The sequence below is a fragment of the Cyprinus carpio genome, chromosome A21 (genome assembly GCF_018340385.1).
Source record: "Cyprinus carpio isolate SPL01 chromosome A21, ASM1834038v1, whole genome shotgun sequence".
Taxonomy (NCBI): Eukaryota; Metazoa; Chordata; class Actinopteri; order Cypriniformes; family Cyprinidae; genus Cyprinus; species Cyprinus carpio.
The window spans coordinates 13,788,943-13,813,831 of record NC_056592.1 but is presented as its reverse complement, the minus strand read 5'-3'; the positions used below and the strand labels follow the sequence as shown (position 1 = coordinate 13,813,831).

The 24,889-nt window shown below is 37.7% G+C and overlaps 5 protein-coding genes across 6 annotated transcripts in view; 4 read left to right on the top strand and 1 right to left on the bottom strand.

The window, feature by feature from the left end:
• mark2a (MAP/microtubule affinity-regulating kinase 2a) overlaps positions 1 to 8,732 on the top strand; it is a 36,442-nt gene extending 27,710 nt beyond the window's left edge. The window contains 5 exon segments of the mRNA XM_042710946.1: positions 827 to 964; positions 2,881 to 3,141; positions 3,919 to 3,945; positions 7,009 to 7,047; positions 7,888 to 8,732. Of these exon segments, the coding sequence (XP_042566880.1) occupies positions 827 to 964; positions 2,881 to 3,141; positions 3,919 to 3,945; positions 7,009 to 7,047; positions 7,888 to 8,320 (898 nt within the window). The 3' untranslated portion in view covers positions 8,321 to 8,732.
• A 1,664-nt stretch (positions 8,733 to 10,396) lies between these two features.
• zgc:77262 (uncharacterized protein LOC402952 homolog) lies at positions 10,397 to 13,200 on the top strand. 2 transcript variants are annotated; one of them, XR_006153026.1, is made up of 3 exons: positions 10,397 to 10,544; positions 11,471 to 13,081; positions 13,129 to 13,200. XR_006153026.1 is itself a non-coding variant. In XM_042710945.1 (2 exons), exon 2 carries the CDS (start codon positions 11,552 to 11,554, stop codon positions 12,545 to 12,547), a length of 996 nt encoding a protein of 331 aa, XP_042566879.1. In that variant the 5' UTR covers positions 10,397 to 10,544; positions 11,471 to 11,551; the 3' UTR covers positions 12,548 to 13,119. The 2 variants fall into 2 exon arrangements, 1 of the variants encoding a protein (XP_042566879.1); XM_042710945.1 differs by lacking the exon at positions 13,129 to 13,200 and having other exon boundaries at positions 11,471 to 13,119.
• Positions 13,201 to 14,190: 990 nt separating this feature from the next.
• zgc:110782 (uncharacterized protein LOC541358 homolog) lies at positions 14,191 to 16,921 on the top strand. The gene is given in 3 exon segments (XM_042711475.1): positions 14,191 to 14,194; positions 16,117 to 16,475; positions 16,478 to 16,921. Coding segments are annotated over 3 exon segments (654 nt in total). The 3' UTR covers positions 16,769 to 16,921.
• Positions 16,922 to 17,568: 647 nt separating this feature from the next.
• On the bottom strand, positions 17,569 to 19,253 carry bada (BCL2 associated agonist of cell death a). The gene is made up of 3 exons (XM_042710944.1): positions 19,114 to 19,253; positions 18,771 to 18,994; positions 17,569 to 18,688 (listed from the first exon to the last, which is right to left on the bottom strand). The coding sequence occupies exons 1-3, from the start codon at positions 19,241 to 19,243 to the stop codon at positions 18,599 to 18,601; spliced, it is 444 nt and encodes a 147-aa protein (XP_042566878.1). The 5' UTR covers positions 19,244 to 19,253; the 3' UTR covers positions 17,569 to 18,598.
• Positions 19,254 to 23,726: 4,473 nt separating this feature from the next.
• Positions 23,727 to 24,889, top strand: part of slc8a4a (solute carrier family 8 member 4a) — a 67,511-nt gene continuing 66,348 nt past the window's right edge. Inside the window, exon 1 of the mRNA XM_042710943.1 lies at positions 23,727 to 24,066. The gene's annotated coding sequence lies outside the window, so the exon portion shown is untranslated. The remainder of the gene's footprint in view (positions 24,067 to 24,889) is intronic.

Below are 24,889 nucleotides of genomic sequence, written 5' to 3'. Positions count from 1 at the left end.
AATTAATTTGGTATGTTGTTTGTTGTAATTGGTTAATCTGAACATTATTAGTTATTTATTTATTGCCGAAATAATTAATTTTGGAATTAGTGGTTATTGCCGTGTGGTATGTTTAGTCCCTTAATCTGGAAATTAAATTTGTGCAGATATCGTATTACTTAGTGATTTTGCTTGAAGTGAATAGTCAGGTTTCACAGTGACGAGTTGTGGGAGAGGGAAGAGTTTTATATGTTTTGTGTGGGGTGTTTTTGTATTGCTTGAAATTGAAATGCTTGATTGAAGTGACAAGCCACAGCACAGTCAGAATGCTGACGTGGAAAGCAAAAAAAAATACTTGTTGCAGAGCAGCAAATACAAATACGGACATTATGTAATTGACAGAACACCTGCCACCAAATCACCTTTTTACCTATTTAATAATTGATTTATTTGTGGTTTTTTAGTTTTTATATTGACATTGTGGCTTTTGGTGTTATGCTCGTTTGATCGTCTTTGATTCTCGTTTTATATTCTCTGTCTATGGTTTTAGATTGAAAGAGCTTTTCAGCGAAAATGCAAGTTTTATCCGACGTTGACAAGCTTTGATCTATATAGATCTAAAAATAGACTTAAGTCGGAAATGGCATCCTAACCTGCATTATTGCACTGCAGCATTGTATTTTTATCTCCTGGTGTGTGCTTTTGTCTTATTCCATCACTTTCTCAACCATCCCTCCATCTTTGCTGAATCTAACCTGTCTGCTTTACAACCTCACCCATACCTCCCTCCACTCTGTACGTGGGGGTGTCCGCACATGGGGGCTGTTGTTATTCGTCTTTCCCCTAGCTTGAACACTCCAGGGTCCCGCTCCTCCACCGCCTCAGCGGCCGCGGTCCTCGCCGCCTCATCCCGCACCCGCCACCACAAGTCTTTGTCCACCTCCGCCCACCCCAGTCCCCCAGACCTCCATGCACATCGCCCCAGGCAAGTGGCAGCCAGAACCAAAACTATTCGGATGGGAATTCGACTTCAAGAGCCAGGGACGAGCCAAGTCGTATTGATTGTTTTTTTTTTTTGAGCAGGGAATTTGGAAGCTTTTTTTATGGGGTTGAATTGTTTTTTTTTTTTAGTACAGAAAGTTCGAAATGCGTCAAGCTAAGAGACGAGAAGGCCCTCAATTTTTATTTTTTTTTACCTTGCCTACTTTTCTCACTCGTTGTCCATCAAAATAACACGCCGTCCCACTTTCTCCTCTGCATAAACACACATTGTTCACATCACATACCTGACAGTCTGTTCCTTTCTAATTCAAAATGCTCATGCAAGCTTTAACTCATTGTCTCGCAAGGTCCTCCCTCACTTATGCATGTGTTGTGTTGCTCTGCTGCCCCATCCTTCTCCACCACTTCATTTCTGCAGCCAAACCAGACAGTGCATTCATATCCTCTAAAACCTCTGACTGTCTTACTTATTATTTAATAAAGATGTTTGTGCCATCCTGGAACGTTAAAAGCTTGTCACTGACAGTTGTATGCATGCTTACAATGGTTTTGTCTCCCTCTCTGAAGAGCTTCTTCAGTTTTTTGGGTTTTCTTTTGTTGTTTGAGTCTCATCTTTTGTTGGTAATAGCTGCATGATAACTATTAATGGTGATGTGTGTAATCTGTTAAACTACTTGTCTTCGGTTTAATGTAGGTAGACAACTATAAGTTAAGCATTTGTCCTTAAATGTTAAACACTGTGGAACTCTGAATACATTGCATTAGGGTGTTGATATAAAAAAATCTGACCAGTAGAAGATTAGTTTTATACTACTGTTCAGAAATACAGTAAACACTGTTATATGGTGACATAAATTAAAATTTAAAATATAAACTACATGTAAAATATATTTTTAAAATGTAATTTTTTCCTGAATTTTCAACAGTCATTACTCCAGTCTTCAGTGTCACATGATTCTTCAGAAATCATTCTGATTTGCTGATTTGAAAAACATTATCATAGTTGAAAAGTGGTGCTTAATATTTTTGTAGAAACTTTTTTTTTTTTTTTTTTTTTAGAATTCTTTGGTTTTGTCTTGATAAAAAAAAATCTATAATTTCAAATGCTACAAGTGGATTTAGGCTTCACAGCATTATAATGTAAAGTACAAAAAATAGATTAAATTTGAAAGATTACATTTAACATTTTTATTAAATTGGAGTTTTTAAAGGTTAACATTTTTTTTCTTAAATTAAATTAAATTAAATTAAATATTGGCTAATAAACAATACGTTACCAATATATTTTGTAATAGTTTGAGATCAGGATGGAGTTTAATTTTGAAAAGTCATTTTTCCTGTTCTGCAAAAATTACACACTTCACCTTTAACACTTACATTATGATTAACACATTAACCTATTGTGTGTGTGTGTGTGTGTGTGTGTGTATATAATATAATATATATATATATATATATATATATATATATATATAATATATATATATATATATATATATATATATATATATCAAAAATGTGGTCCTCGTGTGGTTTAAGCCTGTGGCTTGTCACATGTCTGGCATCGTACAAAAAGGGCTGATGGTGGAATTATATTTTCACACGCACGTGCATGCCTGGGTTTTATTCCATCACTTTTTAAAATCAATCTCAAATTAAATGTAGGTTTTTTTTTCCACAAGGATAATTTGTCTGCTGTCAGTGCATTAGCAGCAAGAGCTGCAGTTGTTAGCATAATGAAATGGCCTATTCATGCTTTTGTGCCTGATTATTCTAGCTGCATGTTGCTCTCAAGCGGCTTACATTTATTGGTGCTGTTTTGTATTTGAATGACTGCTAGACTGGAGTTGAGTATTAACTGAAACTCTTTCACCTTTGCAAACGATTTGTACAAAACAGCACGGCCAACCAGAAAGCACCAGGGGTATCCCCCTCAGCTCAGAACATAAACATTTCCTCAATGACTGACCGTACCAACTTCTCCAGAGGGGTGACGAGCAGAAGCACTTTCCATGCCGGCCAGCAGAGAGCCACAAGAGACCAGCAAGCCTCAGCGTACAATGACCCCTCTGCCTCCCCCTCACTTTCCCATGGCAACAGCCAGGTGCGCCGTACTGGGACAGGAATCTTCAGCAAGTTTACTTCCAAATTTGTACGCAGGTGAGTTCATGATCCATCCACACGGTGACACTACTGTTAGTTGCGTTTACTTAAGTGAACTGTTAGGAATACACATGCACACATTCTCATGACTCTCACCAGTGCTCCCCTCTTTCAGGACGAGATGGTTTGGACTGGCACTGTTTTTTATCTCTAAGATCATGAACTCTGAAACAAAGGGCTGCTGGAGCAGAGATTAAGGTTTTAAGTGTGAGAGATGCTAACTGAAGGATAACTAACATGAAATTCAGGGTTCCCACGGTTAGGGAATAGCTAGAAATGTTAGGGAGTGATTTCCATGCCTAGAAAAGTCATGGAAATTAATTGCATCTTATTTTTTTTTATTTTATTTTTTTATTAATCACATAAACAAAGGTTAATCTTTATCCAGCAATCAAGAATGACTTGGAAAATCCTGAAAATTTGCAAAAAGGTGTGGGAGCCCTGCAAACCGGACCCTAATCTAACATCCATCATTCATGCAATTCATTTACAATTCACAGTTTCTTCAGCAATCTTAAACAGCCCTGTATAACTTCATAAAGTATAATTCATATTCTTTAATCTGACTACAAACCCTTGTGCCCTTATTAGCGCCCCCAGCTAACACTAATGGTCCGCAAAAACCTTTCATAGGTTTCATAAAGAACCCTTTTTAACCTCTTCATCTATCAGCCAAACAGGATGTATTTCATCTTTTTTTGAGAGATTTCCCAATGGTTCATGCACATGTGAGAAACACATTTTTTCCTTTTTTTCTCTAATTTTTTTTTGTAGAAATCTCTCATTCAGATTTCCCAGAAGGTAGGCAATAACGCTACCATTGCGTTTTTCCAAGACATTGTCTTTTTCTTGTGCTCTATATTCCTTCTGTGATGTCTTGTGTCTTGAACCAGCATTTTTATTTTTGTTCCATATGCATATCTTTTCATGGTATTATTCTTTACTAATGCTCTGCGTACATTGCCTGACTCACTCCTCTGCCAGCCCTCTCTTCCTCCTCCTTCGATTGCATCACATCCCACTTCTCTCTCATAAACTCATGGAGTCCGGTCATGTACATTGTGCCGCAGATCTTGTGAAATGGTCTCCCTGCACCCTCGTCTGTGCTGTTATCATGCAACATGACTACACTCCTACAATGCAGTTAAATTATAGTGTAACACAAGTTTTACAGGTCTTTGTAGATTGTTTCTAATTACACCATTGTACAAGGACTGATAAACTCTTGATAAAACTCAATTTTCATTATTCGGTTCCATTTAAAGGTTATTGTACATCTACTAAAATACTTTCAAACATACAGCTAAATCTAAAGTGCCAAAGTAAAAAAAAAAAAAAGTGCTTTACTTCAATTGTGAGCTTGCAGTCAAAATAAATGTGATAAAAGACAATAACTATAAATAGACATTTAACACCTCTTTCTATTGCAGTGTCCACAACAAACACAGTGTGACTATTGTAGTCTGATTCATGAACAAATGACTCATAAATTGGTTAAGTTGAATTAATCTGTCAAAATCATCAGCATTAATGTACCCAAAAATGAAAATTGGCATCATTTATTCGCTCTAATCTCGCTCCAAACCATTAACACTTTTGTTCATCTTCGAAACACAGATTTAATGTAACTGGAAAGATTTCAGTGCCTTCATTGAAAGTCCATTTCACCAAAGCAAATGTGTTTACTGTATTTTATGTGCTCCATGTATGTGCACTGATTAATGCTTATATGTGAAAAAAATGATCTGTTCATGATGTGATGATGTGATCCCAAGTGAAGACTTGCATTTAGGTGCTTTATTCATATTGATGGATTACTTTTACATTCACTTTATGAACTTTTTGAAACATCAATGTTTTGGTTGATGGGACTTTCAAAGGAGGGACATACATTTCTTAGGTTATATTAAAAATATTGTCATTTGTGTTTGAAAGATTCTTATGGGTTTGGAATGACATGAGGGTGAGTAGAGCATTTTCATTTTAGCTTTAAGGCTTCTGGGACTTAAAGGGATACTCCACCCCAAAATGAAAATTTTGTCATTAATCACTTACCCCCATGTCGTTCCAAACCCGTAAAAGCTCAGTTCATCTTCGGAACACAATTTAAGACATTTCGGATGAAAAGGCCTGTGACTGTTCCATAGACTGCCAAGTAAATAACAGTGTCAAGGTCCATAAAAGGTTTTTGAAAGTCATCGTCAGAATACTCCATCTGCCATCAGACATGCAATCTGGGTTATATGAAGCGACAGGAACACTTTTTGTAAGCAAAGAAAATAAAAATAACAACTTTATTCAACAATTCCTTTGTCAACAGTCTCCTCTGTGTCTCTCCATATCACCATATGCTGCGTATGCTCTTCTGTATCAGCCGCACCACAAGGATCCACTGTTTCAACGTTTATTTAGCTTTGATTTGAAAGAAAACTGTGCATCCTTGTGGCGCGGATGATACAGAAGAGCATACGGTGATATGGAGAGACACAGAGGAGTCTGTTGACAAAGGAATTGTTGAATAAAGTTGTTATTTTTGTTTTCTTTGCTTACAAAAAGTGTTCCTGTCCCTTATGTATTCTGACAACGACTTTCAAACCTTTTATGGACCTTGACACTGTTATTTACTTGTCAGTCTATGGGAGAGTCCCAGGCCTCCTGGTTTTCATTCAAAATATCTTGAATTGTGTTCCGAAGACGAACAGAGCTTTTACTGGTTTGGAACGACATGGGGGTAAGTAATTAATGACAAAATTTTAATTTTGGGGTGGAGTATCCCTTTAATTTCTGGTTCAAATAAAAAGAGGTTTAAAAACTTAGTGTCTGTATAAATAGTTTCTTATTAACAACACTTTTTGTATTAATAAACTGTTGTTAATGAAGGTATAATGCTGTTATCATAAATATTATTGTCGTATGTTTGTTCAGCACAATCAGAGAAAGAATTAAACTCCTTATTCCGGTATATTTTCTCCCAAAGCTTGACATTTGAGTTTTAATAGGTCAGGTAAGTTCATAGTTTGCAGGTAGAAGCACACAGTCAGGCAGGGTCAACAGAGGATGTCAGTCGTGTTTTCATGGTGAGGGTTGTAAAGGGTGACGCCTGCTTTTCTCCTCTTACGGTCTACTGCTTATTCTTATATTGCTGCACTAAAACAGGCGTGCTGCTTTTGTCCCTTCGTTCTTGTGCTGCGCTGTTTTGGAGGTGGCTGGTCTCCCCGTCCGACTTTATCATTCAACACACACCTCACTGAAGTCACTTGTTCATCTGTACAATACACAAGTGAGAAAATTAACCAGATACACATTTTTACACTTCATCTCTGACAGACAAGTTTGGGAATATAAGTTTAGAAGGACCCCTGGTAGTTTTGCTCTATTCACGTGCTATACTGAATTTTGCCGTTAGGTTTCAAATAAGATTTGAAATTCGTTTGGATTCCTTTTGGGGTCATTAAAAATGTTATATGCTTTTACATTACCAAACTGCATCATGTACACAAAGAAAATCCAAACTTGCATTTTGACAGATATTTGCTGGCCATTTGGAATATGAATATTTAAATCCTAATTTTGGTGTACTAGCATGTGTCCCCTTTTTTTTTTTTTTTTTCTCAGGTGTTTATGCTAAATACAGAGTGGCTTAAGTGAGTGTGTGTTGATCCCAAGGTTTAGAGTTTAAAGTTAAATGGTCAAGTTGGTGAAGGGACTGTAAACAGATGCTTTATGGATTTTGCCTCAGATATGTTAAGTTTTATTAGCATAATTAGGTATTGATACCAAAATCTACTTAAACAGGACTAATACTTAGCTAGCAGCAATAAGATAACTTGAACTGAGGGACTAAACTTGTTGGTTTTCTTTGAGGAGTCCGTATGAGGGAGAGGGTCGAGATGAGGCCAGCAGGTGAGGACATCGACTGACTAATAAAAATCATTTATCTACAAAAGCGTACTGCTCAAATCACTGAATCATAACTTACTAAGAATTTTTATATAAATTAAACTAGGTATTTTTCTTTTGAAACATTGGATGACTTGCAACATGAGAAAATCAAATGTACACTACCATTCAAAAGTTTGGGGTCAGTAAGATTTTAAAAATGTTTTGGAAAGTCTTTTATGCTCACCAAAGCTGCATTTATTTAATAAAAAATACAGTAAAACAAACATTAATACTACAAATTAAAAATTACAAATTATTTGGTGAATAAAGAGTTCAAAGGAACAGCATTTATTTAAAGTAGGGATTTTTATGTAACATTATAAATATCTTTTAAACAATTTAACGTGCCATTGCTAAATAAAATAAATAATTACCTAAAATGTTACTGACCCCAAACTTTTAAGCGGTAGTGCATTTCTTTTTTTTACATGCAAGAATTTCGTAATATATGAAAATAGGTCATAAATAAATTTTACATTTTTACACTTCTAAACAGTTTTTTATTTATATTTGTATACTTTGTTGTTTTTGTTTTTACCCCCAAAAAGCACTAAGGTTTTATGTTTTGTTTATTTTTTTTTGATTTTTTTTTTGTTTTTAACGATAGTTACAGATTGTTGGTGTTTTGTGTTGATGATAAAAACATTTAATCGTGTTGATTTAAACTTTTAAATGTGTTAAAGCAGAATAACTAGTTTGAATCAACCAAGCTTCTTCTGTCTGTTATCATTTCCTTGTCTTCCTCATGTTCACCTTCATTTTCCTGTTTGTGCCTCTCTCCTCTCATCGTTTTCACCAAAGACCGATGTTGAGCACAGCAGACAAGATGGAGAAGGGTACCCAAGGACTGCCTGGCGATGAAAACAAGGACTCCTTTTCCACTTCTCCAGTGTCCAGCACACCCTCGTCAACCCAGGCCTCCAAGGACACCAAGCCACGCTCCCTCCGCTTCACCTGGAGCATGAAGACCACCTCCTCCATGGAGCCCAAGGAAATGATGAAGGAGATCCAGAAAGTTCTGGACTCCAACAGCTGCGAGTACGAGCTGCGCGAGCACTTCATGCTCCTCTGCATTACAGGCGACCACGCGCATGACAACTTCGTCCAGTGGGAGATGGAGGTGTGCAAGCTACCTCGCCTCTCGCTCAACGGGGTGCGCTTCAAGAGGATCTCCGGATCCTCCATGGCCTTCAAGAACATCGCCTCGAAGATCGCCAATGAGCTCAAACTGTGAGGAAGACTATCGTTTCTGTGGAAAAGATCTTGAGGAACAGCTGGAGACCATGTGTTGGGAATGAGGAGGCACTGTGAGGAAAATCATTGGAGTTTTGAGCTCTACGGCAGCAATGAAGAGTCTTGAGGCTGGAAAGGGGGAAAAGGTGTAAGGCAGGTTCATGGGGGACATTTGTGCATATAGACATTTTTCAAGGGGTTTATTTTTGGGGGGAGGTGTTCTGTCTTGGTTTGGGTTTTCTGTTCCTTACCCCCCTCGAATGCTTTGTTGTCATCTTTATTTGTGACAATTTTGTTCAAATGTGGTTTTCCTTGGACCTCACAATTGTCCTCAATTCAGAAAAAGTTAAGAGACCATGAGACGACGTTGGTTTTCATAAACTGGAATTGTTTGCCAGTAATTTTTTGTTTTTTTATTAATTTTTTTATACATGCTAATGTCATGTACTGTTATGTAAATCTGCATCTATATCTTGGTCCTTATTCTTTTTTTTTTTCCTTGTTGATCCCCAAATACAAACTATGGTAAACCACCACATTACTTGATCTTACTTCCAATTCCAGGTTAGCTGTGATGAGCAGAGATGGATGGATTGGCAGTTTGATGCTCTGAATGTACAACATGAAATTGAGACCCAAATGGCTAGGCACATTCAGTAGAGCCATCATTTGAATTTTCATATCTACTCGTCATGCTCTGATCGGTTCTGATCTAGCCAATGATATGGTAGCTAATCTGTTACCTCTGCCCCATTTCTACATCACAGTACAGTGTCTTATCTGAGCTGAAATGGAAGTTTTGACTTGAACCCTTGGTGCACTGGAGGTGAATCACCTCTTAGCACTCTATGCCCAGACAATTAGTTTTTTTTTGTTTTTTTTGTTTTTTCCTCTAATGCAGGGGTTATATATCTGAGAGTAATTAAGGGCCAATTAAGTAATTATTGGTGGATTGTAGTGTAATTAAGAATTGCTGGTTGGATCCAATCTGCTGCACTGGAATGAGTCTGTGTTTCATTGCCTTTCTCTGGAGAAGATAATTAATAATATTATTATATGAATAAACCAGACCTTGGATGATTTGTGTTCAGTTTGTCACGAACGGTATTCTTTTTATTTTAGTGCATTGTTTTATTTCCTTTTGTTTCACCTTCAAGCAACATTTGGAATATGCTGCTGTTCTTTAATTGATTTAAAGAGCATGCAATACAAATAAAATTACTTTCTAAAATATTTCCATTTGAGAGCACTTGGAAACTTCGCAATGTAGGTGTCAATTTTTGTTTGTTTGGTTTAGGGTAACACTTTCCTTAGTGATGTTCATTTGATAACATTTAACAGTTACTTTTACCATTATGCCAAGTCATTAATTGTACATTTAAATGTTATTAATTGGATTAATATCTTTACATGTTTCAGTTTAAATGTACATTAATTACTGATCTGTTAAACATATTTATTATATATTAGTTATATAGTGAAAAACAGTTTATTCTTGGTTTATGATGCTATTCTAAATGTTTGCAGTTTTCATTTGTTGGCAAAATGTTTTGAGATTCTCCAGGTTAGGAAAAGAGAATGCATCTTAACCCAACAGCAGATTTAATCCGTATTTGTAAATTATTGTGCAGTATAAATTAGGCTATGTCTAGTACAAATAATTGCGCATTTTGTTGTCAACTAAGTTTAACAATCAGAGGAAGGAAAAAAATGCCACCGGATGCAACCTCTGTCATGTGCACATCTGTGGTAGTGTTTACCGATTCGTGAACGAATTATTTCGAGTCGGATCACAGATCACACTGAATCAGTCCGACCGGTTTTTGAGTATGAGGGTCGAACTGTAAGTTACTCCAACAGCGGAAAAGCAGAAATTTTATAAATAAAGTATAGTGAAAATATCACATTTTTGATACGTACATTTTACAACACACTTCAAAATGTTACAGATATGTAAGGGACCCCATGTTGACGTTATTACGCGATTACGTAATAGCCACGGAATCATTTGAGCCTGTCGTTTGGAGCAAATTGTTCGAGAACCGGTTCACGTGATAGGGACTTTTTATCACCAGCTGGGGCCAAACGGTAGGAGGCGCCAACTCTCGGCCTGTTCCTGTTCACGCTTATGTGACCCTCCCCCAGCCCTCAAACGAGGCACTGACACCGTCATCATCCATTATCAGCGAGCTTACCCATGTCTTCGGTATAGTTGCGCTTTGAAGGTACGTTTTAAAGATTACACTTTATGAGCGATTTCAGATGTTTTTTACCCGTCGATTTTAAGTACGCCACCACCGTTTGAAATATCATAAAGCAGAAAATGTATTCACTCTGTTGTCCGATAGTCTTTATACGGAACGTCGTCCTCAAGTGAACCGAGAATATCGTAATTTAATCGCACAGATTTATTTACAATGCGAGATTGTTTTCTTAGCGTAAATTATTTTTTAAGCTGTAAGGTGTTCACGCACTAAAATATTTTAGTTAACGTTACTTCCTTAGTCTGGTGTTGTTAGGTCTGTAGCTTTTGGATGCTTTCCTCAGTCTGGCGCGAATAGATGCTATTTTTATAAATTTGGTTTTAGATATTGTATTTTTTTGATGTTGGTCGTTTTATGTTAATGTTGGCCACATAATAAGATAACAAAAGACTGTAAATCGTGTTTGAAATTTTCACATTTTATACGCGGTGTAGCCTGAAAGCAAAACCATCAAGCCCTAGTTATAACGCACGCTCTGAAATACTTGATTCTGATTGGTTAGTCGCGGTAAAGTGTTTTTGTAGCGTGGTGGCTAAATTGCTAACATTTAGAACAGCCGTGTTGTAATTTATGTAATCATTTCTAATGAATCCGTCATTTTGCAATAATGCCAATAATTTATAATAGTTACAAAAACCCCAACGGGTTTATGAAGGCCCCAATGTGAAGTTTGAGTACAATATCCATTATTATTAATACATATCTTGACTTGTATTCCTACGATTTAACCCTTAATTATTATTGAATATTAATGCAAAAATGATTGATGGGAACAGGGAAGTTGTGGTTTATCCTGTGTGCTTTGCATTTGAAATTGTTGTTAACGTTGATTTGCATACATTTTGCTTGTTTATTTGACTTTGTTGTTTGTTTGTTTTTTTCCTTAGGAACTTCATTGTTCGATACCTTGCACTTGCGAATCAACCAAAGACTGATCCCAGAACACACTGCTGTTCTTCCTGTCCAAAATGGTGAAGATATTTGTTGGCAATGTAGCTTCAGCGACCACAGAAGACGAGCTCCGTGCTTTGTTTGAGAAATACGGCGTAGTGTCCGACTGTGACATTCTGAAAAACTATGGCTTTGTGCACATGGATGAGGAAGAGGCGGCGCAGAAGGCTGTCTCCGCTTTGCACAAGCACGAGGTCAACGGCTCCCGCATCACTGTTGAGTACGCCACCACCAAGGTACGCAATGCCACCAAGATCTACGTGGGCAATGTTCCCGAAGGCGTCACCGCTGCCAAAATCAAGGAGCTCTTCCAGCCATTTGGCAAGGTGGTGGAGTGCGATATTGTGAAGAATTATGCATTCGTTCACATGCAGAGGGAAAGCGAGGCTCTGGATGCCATTTCTAAGCTTAACCACTCCAGATTGGAGGGCCAAAAGATCTTTGTGTCCCTCTCACGCAGTAACCCATCCAGAAATGACCGAGAGGAGGACTATTTTCCTCCTCCGCCGCATCACTATCCACCTCACCCACACCACCATCCTCACTTTCTCCCCCCACGCCAGCCGCCCCGTGACTACTATCCGCCTCGTGGCCGACTTCCACCCCCTCCTCTTCCACCGCCGCCACCCCGCGCCTACTATGAGCGAGATGTGTATGAGAGGGGCCTTCGTCACGACCCGTATGCTGCGCCATCCCCGCGTTTTTATGATCGGGATCCATACGACCGGTGCATTCCGCCCCCTCAGCGGCCGGTCACGCCTCCTCTGGCCAGTCGCTACTACCGTGAGCGCAGCCCTCTTGGCGGTCGCCGCTCTCTCCTGCCTCCGCCTCCCCCTCCACCCTCTTCTGCCGGTTTTGCCCGGGGTTTCGCCCGCAACGGCGCTAGCTCTGTGCCCCCTCCCCCTCCCGCCGCTCCTTCCTCCCACTATCAGCGCTACTCTCTCAGCCCAGGCTTTGATAAGGATGATTATTTGGAGGACAAGTACAGCAATGGCTTCAGCCGTAGCTACTAAGCATTGAAGTTTGTCCGTCCCCTTATTTTCGAGGAGCTGAGTAATCTAAGAGGGGCTTACCATCAGGGAGTTAGGGGTGACTTTTATGTAATATTCTGTGATAGTTGTAGCGATTTTAGATATCGGGTCAATCAGCTAATACTGTACTCATTTAACTAATAAATTTTACCTCCGCCCGATGAAGGAACAGCAAATAGGAAGTTAAATGAACATGAATATTTATAGCATGTTATGTTGTATTATATTTGCCAGGCATATTGTTTGAGTATTTTCTTTAAGTAATTTTTTTTTTTTTTATCAAATCATTCATTTTACTTTGGCATGCACTTTGAAAATACAAAAGAACGCTTGAATATATATATATATATATATATATTAATTATTATAATACTTTTTTCCCATCGATATTTCAACATAGTCTACCCAACAAGAAATTTGTCGTTGAACGTTTACTTTTGTTTTCTGTTTGGCATTTAAGAATATTCAAGTGTTTTAGTTTTCACTTTCTTTTGCATGAGACGAGTTAATTGGGAGGTAATTTGAATTTTCATTAAGGGAAAAAAATTTTATACCGTTTGGAGGTAATTTGAATTTTCATTAAGGGAAAAAAATTTTATACTGTCTTTTTTTTTAAGTTTATAATTTCTTTTTTTGCTATGGTGTTGTTAGAAGTAATGTTGGATGTAAGTGAGACCAGTGGGAAGGAACGGAGAGGAAATGGGTAAAGAGGATGTTGTGGGCGGAACTGTATGCTAACTGACTGATCAACCAATCACATCCTACCGGCTAACCGAGCACATCGCATCTACCAGCCGTTCAACTTTCGGATCCGCTGCCGCATCCTAGGATAAAGCACCACCGGTCAAAGGAAACGAATGACCGACCAACCGCCTAATAAATTAAAAGCAACACTGAATCATTAGTGCAATATGTACACTGTATTTTGAAATCTCGTTGTATTAGACAAATAGCTGATTCGCAGACTCAGAGAAAGTTTTTAAAGATTATAAAGACTTATTTTGACATCACATTATAATGGACGTGCTTGTGATTGAAAATATTACTGAATACTTAACATTGTTTCCTGTCCTACTTGTACTACTGCTGTTTGCCTATTGTTAGCGTACACTTCTGTTTAAAATGTACGTTTGTAAAAAAGCCTGTTTTCTCGACTGTTCATCCGAAACCGCTCTCTTGATCATATTGTCCACTCGAGCAGGTTCGAAACTTATGCTTGTTTTGATTTTAACCTATGAAAAGATTCCTGTTCTACCAGTCGCTGTCATCTTGCCGCCTGAATAAAAATTCGACTGACTTAGACGCAACGTTTTCATGTCACTCGTTTTTAATTGAGTCTCTTTAATTTCTACCTCATGTCTCTGTCGCTCACGTTGTCATTCGTATAATAGAAATGTCCTTTGACTTGATCACACATGTGTAAAGTGCCAAATAGATTCGTTTAAAAACTGCACTTTCCGCTTGAATTCTTTGTATAAAAGGCCAGGCCAAAGGCATTAATTTAAACCTCAGTAAATTCCAGTCACTTTATCTTCTTTTTGTTCTACAATGACCCCTGGCCAAGATGAATGAATGTTTGATGCTCTGTTTTGAATATTTCTAGCAGCTTTGGGTAGCTCATCAGGATGGGTGAGTTAAAAGTGAAGGTAAGTAGTATTACAAGCTGGATTGTTCGTCACGTTGCACGTTATTGTATGTATTCTTGTGCTAGCAGAGCCTATTTGAGTTCAGTTTTTCACTGGTGATATTATTAGAACAGTCACACTGTTCCTGAAACACTTGATCTTGATAGTCCACGCAGTTGTTTCATGATGTCCATCAAATGTTTTTAAAGTGTGATTTACCTTTTCTTCTCACAGCCTTTAAGTAGAACCACACTGACACCCTGTAGTCATCTCGAATCAGCTATTTCAAGAGGAGGAATGGTTATACACTTAATAAACTGTATTTCATACTTTTTTGTTTCTTTCCCCCCTTCTTGTGCCACGTGCCTCATTTGAAACACTCCAGTCACCACCTTATAAGAATTATAGAATTGCTGCACTGATCACCATCCCTTTAACATAAGCACATGTCTATATATAAATTCCAAACTTCTAAATAATTTTGAGTTGAAATTATGCAGTGATTTGCAAGGCAATAACCAGCTATTTATAACTGAAAAAACTCGTATTTATTAACCACTAATCTTAATATTGTGGTGCAGGGTCGTCCTCCTATGTTTTTATTAATGCAATAACCATCTATTTATAACTGAACAAAATATAGTTATTATTGAGTAAATTTGTGACCTTTTTTTGTCCTGTACATTTATGGCACACACCGTTTCCTGAGAATGACCCATATACAAATTAACAAGATTATTTTATTTAAATCATATAGAGAATGTCATACAGACAGTAGTAAGTGAAACGTTGGGTTTGAGTAGGATATCCTGTGACAACAGATTAAATATGCAGATGTGAGAGGTTAGGACTTGTTTATCTGGTCTATTAGAAGAGCAGCAGGTAAGAAGTTCATATAAAGAATAATCAAAATTATGAGAACACTAGAAATGCACAGTCTTATATAGCTTCTTGTCATTTTCTTACTTTCTGACAGACAGCTTCTCAACATTGCAGTATTAAATGTAAGAATGTAATAAATACAACGTGTAGTCTCTTATAAATGTTATAGTTTTTTTGGATTGTCTGATATTTTTTTTTTGTGGTGTTTAATGTTTTTTTTTATTTATGTGTTTTTCTTATTTGTTTGTGTTTAAAGGCAACATGGTGGTTATTTAATAATTTTCCTGTGTCGTGAATTTGTTTGCCTCATTGTATAGCTATTTTCTGCAATATTCCATACGCCCATATTCTCCGAACACACACACCATTCATAGAAATTTCCACAGCGTCAGTAAATGCGCCCTTCGTTGCCCGAAAAGGACCCCTGCACTGCAACCATTGTCACTACTTTTCAGGAAGGATCTCCAACATATGTACGACGTCACGGGATCCTGTAGCAATTTGGCGCGCTTTGAATTTGAGGCGTTCTGACATTCCGGTCAACTGCTTTACGTGCGTGAGTATAAACTTTGAACAACCACTCGGTGTCAATCCTGTGTACAACACCTTTAAAACAGAATTATTAGTACACATAGCAATACGCTAAACTAATTGTAATTGATCACATTTCTAAGATTTTGATGATAAAACCTTTACGTATGAGTGGCTGTCATTATTTATTTTGATGAAGATTATTTTGCGTATGAGTTGTTGTCATTATGATTTTGATGACAAATCCTTTACGTATGAGTTGTTGTGGTTAGCTTTTTTGTTAATAAGTTCATCAGCAAGCCAAAGATACAAGATCAGGAAAATAATAAATAAATGTACCTTCTCAGAATTTAACTACGAACAATTTTCGTGTTTTTCAGCACTGAATTGTTTGCAGTATTATGAAAATGATAGTATTGTCAGTAATGTTGATGTCAGGAGTGGTTGTTGTAATTTTTGGTTTTGCCACTTTTGGGTTTGGGATCTTATCTTATTATATTGTATTTGGATCAGGTGCAGTTTATGGAAATGAGGCACATCTAGGGCAAGTCCTCAAAGAGCTCGAGGCAAAGGAAGGCTGCTTGAGGAGTCTGGAGAAACTAGACTGTAAATACATCAACCTCTATTGGCACTGGCCTGGGGTGGAGGGTCTTGACCCAGGGGATTCTCGTCATTCAGAGTATCGAGCACAAAGCTGGGCGGCCCTAGAGGAGTTCTATGCCAGCGGCCAATTCAGGGCCATAGGGGTTTCAAACTACACTGCAAAGCACATTTGGGAGCTGCTCATGAGTTGCAGAGTGGCCCCAAGTGTCCCTCAGATCGAGTGTCAACCTAAGATAATCCAGAGGAAACCGAGGGATTTATGTACTTTATGTATTTCGGTTTTAGGTTTAATGTTTACTATTGGATGTGTAATGGGGGTGTCTTGGGTGATGGTGAGGTAATGGATATAGTGAGGAGCTGTGGTCGGACCCCTGCCCAGGTTCTCCTGAGGTGGGCTGTGCAGCAAGGCATCTCAGTTCTGCCGCGGTCCTCGCAGCCGTGCAGAGTGCAGGAGAATGCACAGGTATTTGACTTCCAGCTAAGTGAGATGGATATAGTGAGGCTGGATGCCCTTAACTGCGGAACAAGGTTTTGTAAACGAGACTCAAGCAAAGTAGCTTAACCCTGAAGATATGACAGTTTCTTTATTAATCCCAAGGCAAAATGTGTGTTCAGCGTATAAAATTATCATTGTAAATAGTCAATGACGTGATGCATGTTTTTGTTTAAAAAAAGAAAACATAAAAATGCTATTTTTTACATGCAATGACTTTAATACACCAGGGATGCGCATGTTTTCAGAATTTTTCTTTTTAATTCAGTTCATATAATGTGGTTACCCACCAAAAAATTATGTTTGTGACCCTGGACCACAAAACCAGTCTTAAGTCGCTGGGGTGTATTGTAGCAATAGCCAAAAATACATTGTATGGGTCAAAATTATTGATTTTTCTTTTATGCCAAAAATCATTAGGATATTGAGTAAAGATCACGTTCCATTAAGATATTTTGTAAATTTCCTACTGTAAATATATTAAAACTTAATATTTGATTAGTAATATGCATTTGCTAAGAACTTCATTTGGACAACTTTAAAGGCGATTTTCTCAGTGTTTTGATTTTTTTGCATGTTCAGAGTCCTGATTTTCAGATAGTTGTATCTCGGCCAAATATTGTCCGATCCTAATAAACCATACATCAATGGAAAGCTTATTTATTTAGCTTTCCGAATATGTAAAAATCTCAATTTCAGAAAATTGACCCTTATGACTGGTTTTGTGGCACTGGGTCACATTTGTGAATTAATAATTAATGTAAAAAAATAAAAAAAAAATGAAAAGAAGAATTTTTAATATATTTTTATAGTGTTTTTTATATAAGTGTTTTTTATCAGACACTTTGACCCATTAACATAACACTAAATTCAGCCAGAAAATCTTTTATTTTTACCACAAAATTATAGGAAAAAAATGTTAAAAACTTGTGATTGTTTGAAAAGTATTTCAACAGTTCATCCACCACTCAATCTATGTTAACAAGTGTAAATATGTACAAGGAGCTTAAAAAAGGAATGAAAGAATCGGCAAGGCTGATAGTACAGAAACAGAACTTGTCCATCTGCACATATTTGCCTCCCCACAAGTTTGGCAGAAACTGACAGTTGTTTTACATACAAGAAAAGCAGATGGAATATAAAAAGAAAACAATCCAATAGAGACTACAGACAACTCTACAAAGGGGAGATATGTACATGAAAGGCAGTGAGGAATTGTTTTCCTGGTGACATTTCCAAGTATAGTCAGCATAAAAGAGATGGCAGAACAAATGATTTCATCCAATCTTACTAGTTATTCACCACAAGTCTGGCATTAAAAAACAAACAAACCTGAGATGTAGCAAAAATGAACTGAAATAAATTTACCCGTATTATCATTACCATCACTGACCTGTACTTCACAACTTACTTTATCCGGTGTCACAGTTCTTGAATTATATTTACATTTTGCAAGCAACCGCTCCAGCCTTTAGTACAACAAAACGCACATCTATATATCCATCTATAAAATACATCTTAGAACACATTTCTTTGTCAAATATGAATTTAATACATATCAATAAATAGTTTTTTAATAGAGTTTCATTTTTTGAATCAGAAAAAAAGAATCTTTTTGAAAGATTCTCCAATAAATTGTAGCATTTTAGGAGATTGTCCCTTTTAAGATTGTCAAATTGAAGAAACACTGACAATACCTTTAATTAAACATATGTTATTGCAGTGGTGAATTGTGATACAGCATTTTTTCCCCCATTCTCTCAGATGACCGTTTTTGCACTAGTTTGAGCACATCAATTACAAAAAGGCCATGATGGTGATCACATCAGCCTTCATCTGAGAGCAGCTGTCTGGTAACTGTTATAATGGTGTGTAAAGCATTGTTAAAGCAAGACTACTTCATTCTCTGCCCTCTTCTTCTTTGGGACTCCAGAGGAATGAGAACCATCCTCGGTAGGTCTGTTTCTGGCTGTTCACTCTTTTGACTTCCTAAAAACAGCAAAACAACTTAATGTTTAGTTCACAATCTTTCAAACAGAAACCTATTCTGTGTACCATGTAGCACACTCACTCCTTTGTCAAGCCATGTGTCAAATTCATCGCTCATCCTCCTCAGCTGCCGTCCGTACTTCTTTGCTTTCCACAGCGCAGCAGGAGCAGACTGAGAACGACCTCTGAATGGAAGTGCATCTCTCAATCCCCCGTTCTCCTCCACCAATGCTCCATCCTGGGGCTCTGCTTCCTGCCAGCGGCTGACCGTATACACCTGAGACTCCGAATAGAGCCGCACACGTCCTGCAAAAGCACGTCGTCACATGGTAACAGAAACTTGTGTTAAATCTAGGTCAATCTATGATACACACCCTGAAACGGTGACCTGTTTAATGTCTAGCGTGGTTCTTTGAAGTTCTCACCTTGAGGAGAAATGTTTGGCAAGGTTTGATCCTGATGTTGTCCTTGGTTTTTGATTGTCTCTCCTCTTCCTTTCTTTTTGTTATTCCAGGTGCTGGGATCATCTTGATGGTCATGTAATGTGTTATCCATTGTCTGATCTTGTTGTTGTAGTTTGTTTTTGTTTTTTTTTTTGTAATTTTCAAGGTGTTAAAACAATGAATGATCTAATACTTTTTATTACATGGTCAACATTTCGAAAGACATTGTTTTTAATGATTATATATATTTTTATTATTATTTTTACATTGAAATTAACATTGACGGGTTTTCCTAAATGCATACCTGTGAATCTGGACGAATTCCAGGACAATAGATATGAATATATCTGTCTCTCCGGAATTGAGTTGTCAATGGCACTAGATGCTATTCCTTCTTATCTTCAGTACGATTACGAGTTGCTTCTCCAGTTCTCAATATATGTTTTTTGCCTCATGGCATGTGACACACCCAAACAACAACAATAGCTGTAATTGCTACTTTATATAAGTTTCATATTTCTAAGGTTGAGTCATGCTCATCTGAAAACGTCGTCGGCCAAAAATAATGGAAAAAAGATCCCGTTTTTCGTGACATTTAGTCGAAGTGATTGTCTTCTCGCCGCAAGCAGTAGAGTGGCAAATTTCCAGTCACTACAGTGTGTATGATCTCATTTCGGCTCGGATATTGTTGTTGTCCGTGGTGGTTTACAGTAGTGCTCCGCTCTCGGCCAATCAGAGGGGTGTCGGCTTCTTCGATCAGCCAATCGCAGCCGGATGCTATGGTGTTTTGGGCGCTCTCTGATGTGACGTCACTGTTGCGATAGGCTTTCGCGAGCCTTTACTGTCCCGTGACTTGTTTACCTCATCCAGGCCCGGTTTTTTGGGAGGTGTTTTATGTGGATTCAGTGTCCGCGCCGACAGAATTTTAATTCAATTCAATTCAAGTTTATTTGTATAGCGCTTTTCACGAAACAAATCGTTGCAAAGCAACTTTACAGAAAATTTAGTTTCTACAATATATTTAGTAGTAGCTTATCAGTGGTGACTGTCAGTTAATGTACATGTGGCAGAAATGTACGGAAAAATCTATCAAAGACGTAATCAAACAGATGATGAATACTATTAACAACAATTATTATATGATGCAATCAAACTTATAGCAAAATGTGGTAGTTCTGTATGTTTTTTCAGGGCTGGCATCATCTGAGGTCCTCTGAGGGGTGTTCTGGATCCAGACTGGAGCTTGTGTAAATCCTAGTGACATCCCGTGGCAAAAACAGAGAAACAAATAGAGACATATAGCGTAGCTGCTGTTCCAACCAAACAAAATTGATTTGTTTAACCCAAGCTAAAAAATAATAATAATGTGCATTTGATCAGATATAACTGCAGTACAAAATTATGAGATGCATTATTTGAATGCTTGGCCAATGAGATGTGTCTTTGATCTAGATTTAAACAGAGGGAGTGTGTCTGAACCCTGAACATTATCAGGGAGGCTATTCCAGAGTTTGGGTGCCAAATGCAAAAAAGCTCTACCTCCTTTAGTGGACTTTGCTATTCTAGGTACTACCAAAAGTCCAGTGTTTTGTGACCTTAGAGAGCGTGATGGATTGTAGCATGATAGAAGACTAGTTTGGTACGCAGGAGATAAACCATTAAGGCCCTTGTATGTAAGTAATAATATTTTGTAACTGATACGGAAATTAATAGGTAGCCAGTGCAGAGACTGTAAAATTGGGGTAATATGATCATATTTTCTTGACCTGGTAAAGACTCTAGCCGCTGCATTTTGGACTACCTGTAGCTTTTAAATTGAGGATGCAGGACAACCAGCTAGCAGTGCATTACAATAGTCCAGTCTAGTGGTCATGAATGCATGAACTAGCTTTTCTGCATCAGAAAATAAAATTTACAAAAATTTACAAAAGAAATTTGTAAAAATTAAACTTTGTTTAATTTTGTTAGCATGGAGTGGAATTCAAAACTGTAATTTAGTTGGTGGTGCAATAACATCAGTCTTTGTACAGAGTTTATGCTTTGCTCAATTATGATTTAAATGAATTTATTATGGAGAGTATCTATTATTGGCCTTTACTCTTAATGGTATGCTGTTTATTATACTGACCTAATGGCAATTCAGTTCGTAGCTAGGAAAACTGAAATTGATATTTTTTGCTGTTATGTCTGTTCAAGAAATTTGGTCACATAATACGCTATATCTTAGTTTGAACTGTAGATGGCAGGAGAGATCTGCTTAATTGTGTCAGTGGAAGGTGTTGGATATTTCTTTGCTTATGACTCATGCCTGCAGAACAGAAATATATAGGTTAATAGGACCCATAACTGTTTCGTTTGCTGCATATGTTACATTTTGCATACATAATCTTTTCTAGATGTGATAAAGTCTATAACACTCTACAATGTCTGTGTCTGTTGTGTACACGCAGTTCCTTTTTATTTTGTAGCTTTGTATTAACAAATACTTGCTGGAACAAAATTAAGAAATAGTTGCTTGATAAATATACTATTCCTGCGAAAGACATATGACATGAAGGCTAATTTTTTGTGAGCTGGATATTCACATTTGATGCCGTTTTAGTTCTCTGGAATGTTTTTTTTTTCCAGTGTGAATGACTCTCAGACTGGCTCTTTTAAAACACAAACGCACAGATGTGCACATCCAAATGAGCATTCTGGGGGTGTCTTAGTGAAATTTAGGTAAATACATAAAAATGTGTAAAAACACAATATGTAATGCAGCCAATTTACCAACTGAATTTGGGAATGCAAATTGAAAGTTGGATAATGTACTAAAGCTGGCAAAAGATTTAGATAGCAAACAAGGTTTCTCATTGACAGAATCTTGGACGGACACAGGTTTAGGGTACAAGTGGAGTAATATAAATTAAGGGCCTTAATATTATTACATTGTTTATACTGTTGTGACTGCGCTGCAATAAATACATAATACAAAAAGTATTATTGCAGTTATGGTCTCCAAGCCTAACCAGGCTGGTCCAGGGGTGTCTTAAAAGTTGAAAAGTGCTCAAAACCCTTTAAAATCAGCCAAAAGGTTAATTGAGAAACCAGCTAAGACCAGCAAACCAGTTTAGGCTGGTTAAAGATAACACTATTTTAAACCAGATTTGCTGAACTTTGCTGCTCTTAACAACTCCGCCCTTAGGTATCGTTCTGATTTAATCACTACCTACAATCCTTCTAGATCACTTAGATCCCAGAATGGTCATCTCTTGTTGTCTGCAATGCAGGGGAGAAAGAGCCTTCGAAGTAGCTGGTCCCAAGCCTTGGAACAGCTTGCCATTACCCATCAGAACTGCCTCCACGTTAGACAAATTTAAATCCATGTTAAAAATGAAAAAGGTTGATTTTAAATGTGCTTTAGAAATAAATTTATTTGAATTGAAAAGTGGCCAACACCCTCTAAAATCAGCCAACATGACTGAGAAACCGCTATTTTAAACCAGATTTGCTGGCCAATGCTGGTTTGTGATGGTCTCCAAGCCTGGCCAAGCTGGTCCGGGGGTGACTTAAAATTTTAAAAGTGCCCAACACCCTCTAAAATCAGCCAACATGGAGACTGAGAAACCAGCTAAGACCATCAAACCAGTTTAGACTGGTTTAATGTTTTTTTTTCTTAGTATGATAATTTAGTTTCACAGCCAATAGGGACTTTGCCTTCAGGTAACCAGATTTGCTGTGATGTAAAAACTGAGAAGTGCAGAAGTGGAGTTCTTCAAATCAACCTGATCATTCTTCAACCTTTTGTATATATTACAGAGGAAGATATTTTTTATACACAAACATTCTGAACTGGGAGGGGAGAAAACCTGAAGAAAATGTACTATATGTTAATTTCTTTTTAAATAGCCTACCTAACCTGACAAGAGATTCAGTCAACTGCTTCGGACCAGTTATTGTTACCTAGGTATCATTATTGAATCAGTGGACACCAGAGGGGTCAGAGGCTACAACGTTGAGGCTACAAAATTGATTTAGCTCTTCTGATGTGCACGTATTTTTACGCTCTAGCCAAAGTAATTAGCATTTCTAATGTGTCTGTGCTACATCAGTGCCAATTTGATGAATTATCGTCCCGTATTGGCTCGCTCTGCCTGCTAGCGACACTCCTGCGAACCTGTATAGCAAAATGTCCCCTCCTCTCTTTCTGCAGTCCACGCTGCTGAAAAAATGTTGCTTTTTGCACCCAGTCTCGGCTTTCTAAATAATCCCAATCGCCGGGGGGAAAAAGTGTTCATTTCCATATTACCTTTTCCAGCATACTCCGCCCGTCTCCTCGATCCTCATGACGGGGCTGATGATGCGAGTGTATAGTTAGCATCTTCTCATTCACTCCCTCTGGCGCCACACGTCCATGTGCGGCTCTGATCATTCTCCTAATACGCTTTCTTTTCTCTTACTCTTCCCCCCAAGTGTTAAAAATAGTCTCCGCTTTTTTGCATAGAACGCCTATTTTTCAGCACTCTTTTTTTCCTTTAATTTTTGGTTGCTGGATTTTTGTTTTTTTTTTTTATAGTTTTTTGTATTGTTTTGTTTTTTTTGCATATGGTGTTACTAAACATCTTTCGTTTGTTGCTTGTATTCGATTTCGGGTTTTAAGACACGTCTCATCTTGAAGTCGCTCTTGTGTCTCGCCGCGAGATATAGTTTCATAAATCCACCTCGCCTCGAGTCTACAACTTGATTGGATTGTGCGTGTTTATGTTAGTTGTCTTCATTGTCTGACCTGTCAAATCAAGAACGCCACCGCTGTACAGCTCGCGCGCATCACCGCTGCTCCGTGGAGACTTGAGCCGCGCGCAGCGAGCGCATTCCCTGTGAATTAAACCGAACTACAGAAGAGCAAGTCTACAGCGAGTGTTGGGAGTCTACAGGAATCCACACACCGTCTTTGTAAGTACAACGAATTTACTCACCACTCCACATTACAATACAACTAATACAGTAGCTATTATTCATTGTTACCAACCAGTCGGCAGGTTTAATATACACAAACCCAGCGAATCGATTGCAACAAATGAGTAACAGACCGCAGCCTCCATGTTTTCAGGTTACTGACGATTCTATGAAAAGAAACTATCACGTTCAGATTTCCCAAATTTATTAAAGACTGTATAGACATTCCTTATTTAAACATACATAATTTTTTTCAGGTGCAAATTTGCTTGTCAAATTTTTCACAGCTTATAAAGGAGCTATACCTAACAAAATGAGCCTCTGTTAACGCACTTGTGTCTGTCAGAGCAGGTAAGATTGACTTTACTCTTGTACTAGAACGGTTTAACTGAGTTACTATATTCTCTACGCATATAGCTACCATTCCGTCTTAAATGTTTCATACTGGCTCCGCGTAACTAGTAAAGCGCCACATAGTTTTCATACTGGCTGTGAATACTTAGCAGGCACAGTTCTCATGGAAACGCTCTCCTACTCTCACTACAGAGGCAGCCCACCTGTTTCAGATAAACATAGAATGTGATACCAGTGTGCTGTGGAATGTAGGGAAGCCCTCAGCTTCCAGATCAAAAACTATCCCCATGGGGAGGTTTTACATAGAATTGAGACGTTTAAAAAAAAGATTTTTTTATGTGTGTTGTGTGGGTTTTTTTGTTTTATTTATTTTTTGTGTTGTTTGTGTGATGTTTTGATTTTGTCTTGTTTTTTTTTTTTTGTTTTGGAGTGTGCTGCTTTTTGATTTTAAATATTCCACTTCAAT

Coding starts and splice junctions, on each gene's coding strand:
- zgc:77262 (XM_042710945.1), top strand. CDS start 11,552: ATGGTGAAGATATTTGTTGGCAATGTAGCTTCAGCGACCACAGAAGAC.
- bada (XM_042710944.1), bottom strand. CDS start 19,243: ATGGATAACACATTACATGACCATCAAGATGATCCCAGCACCTGGAAT. Junction 18,995..19,113: donor GCCAAACATTTCTCCTCAAG/GTGAGAACTTCA, acceptor GTGCTTTTGCAG/GACGTGTGCGGCTCTATTCG. Junction 18,689..18,770: donor ACACATGGCTTGACAAAGGA/GTGAGTGTGCTA, acceptor TGCTGTTTTTAG/GAAGTCAAAAGAGTGAACAG.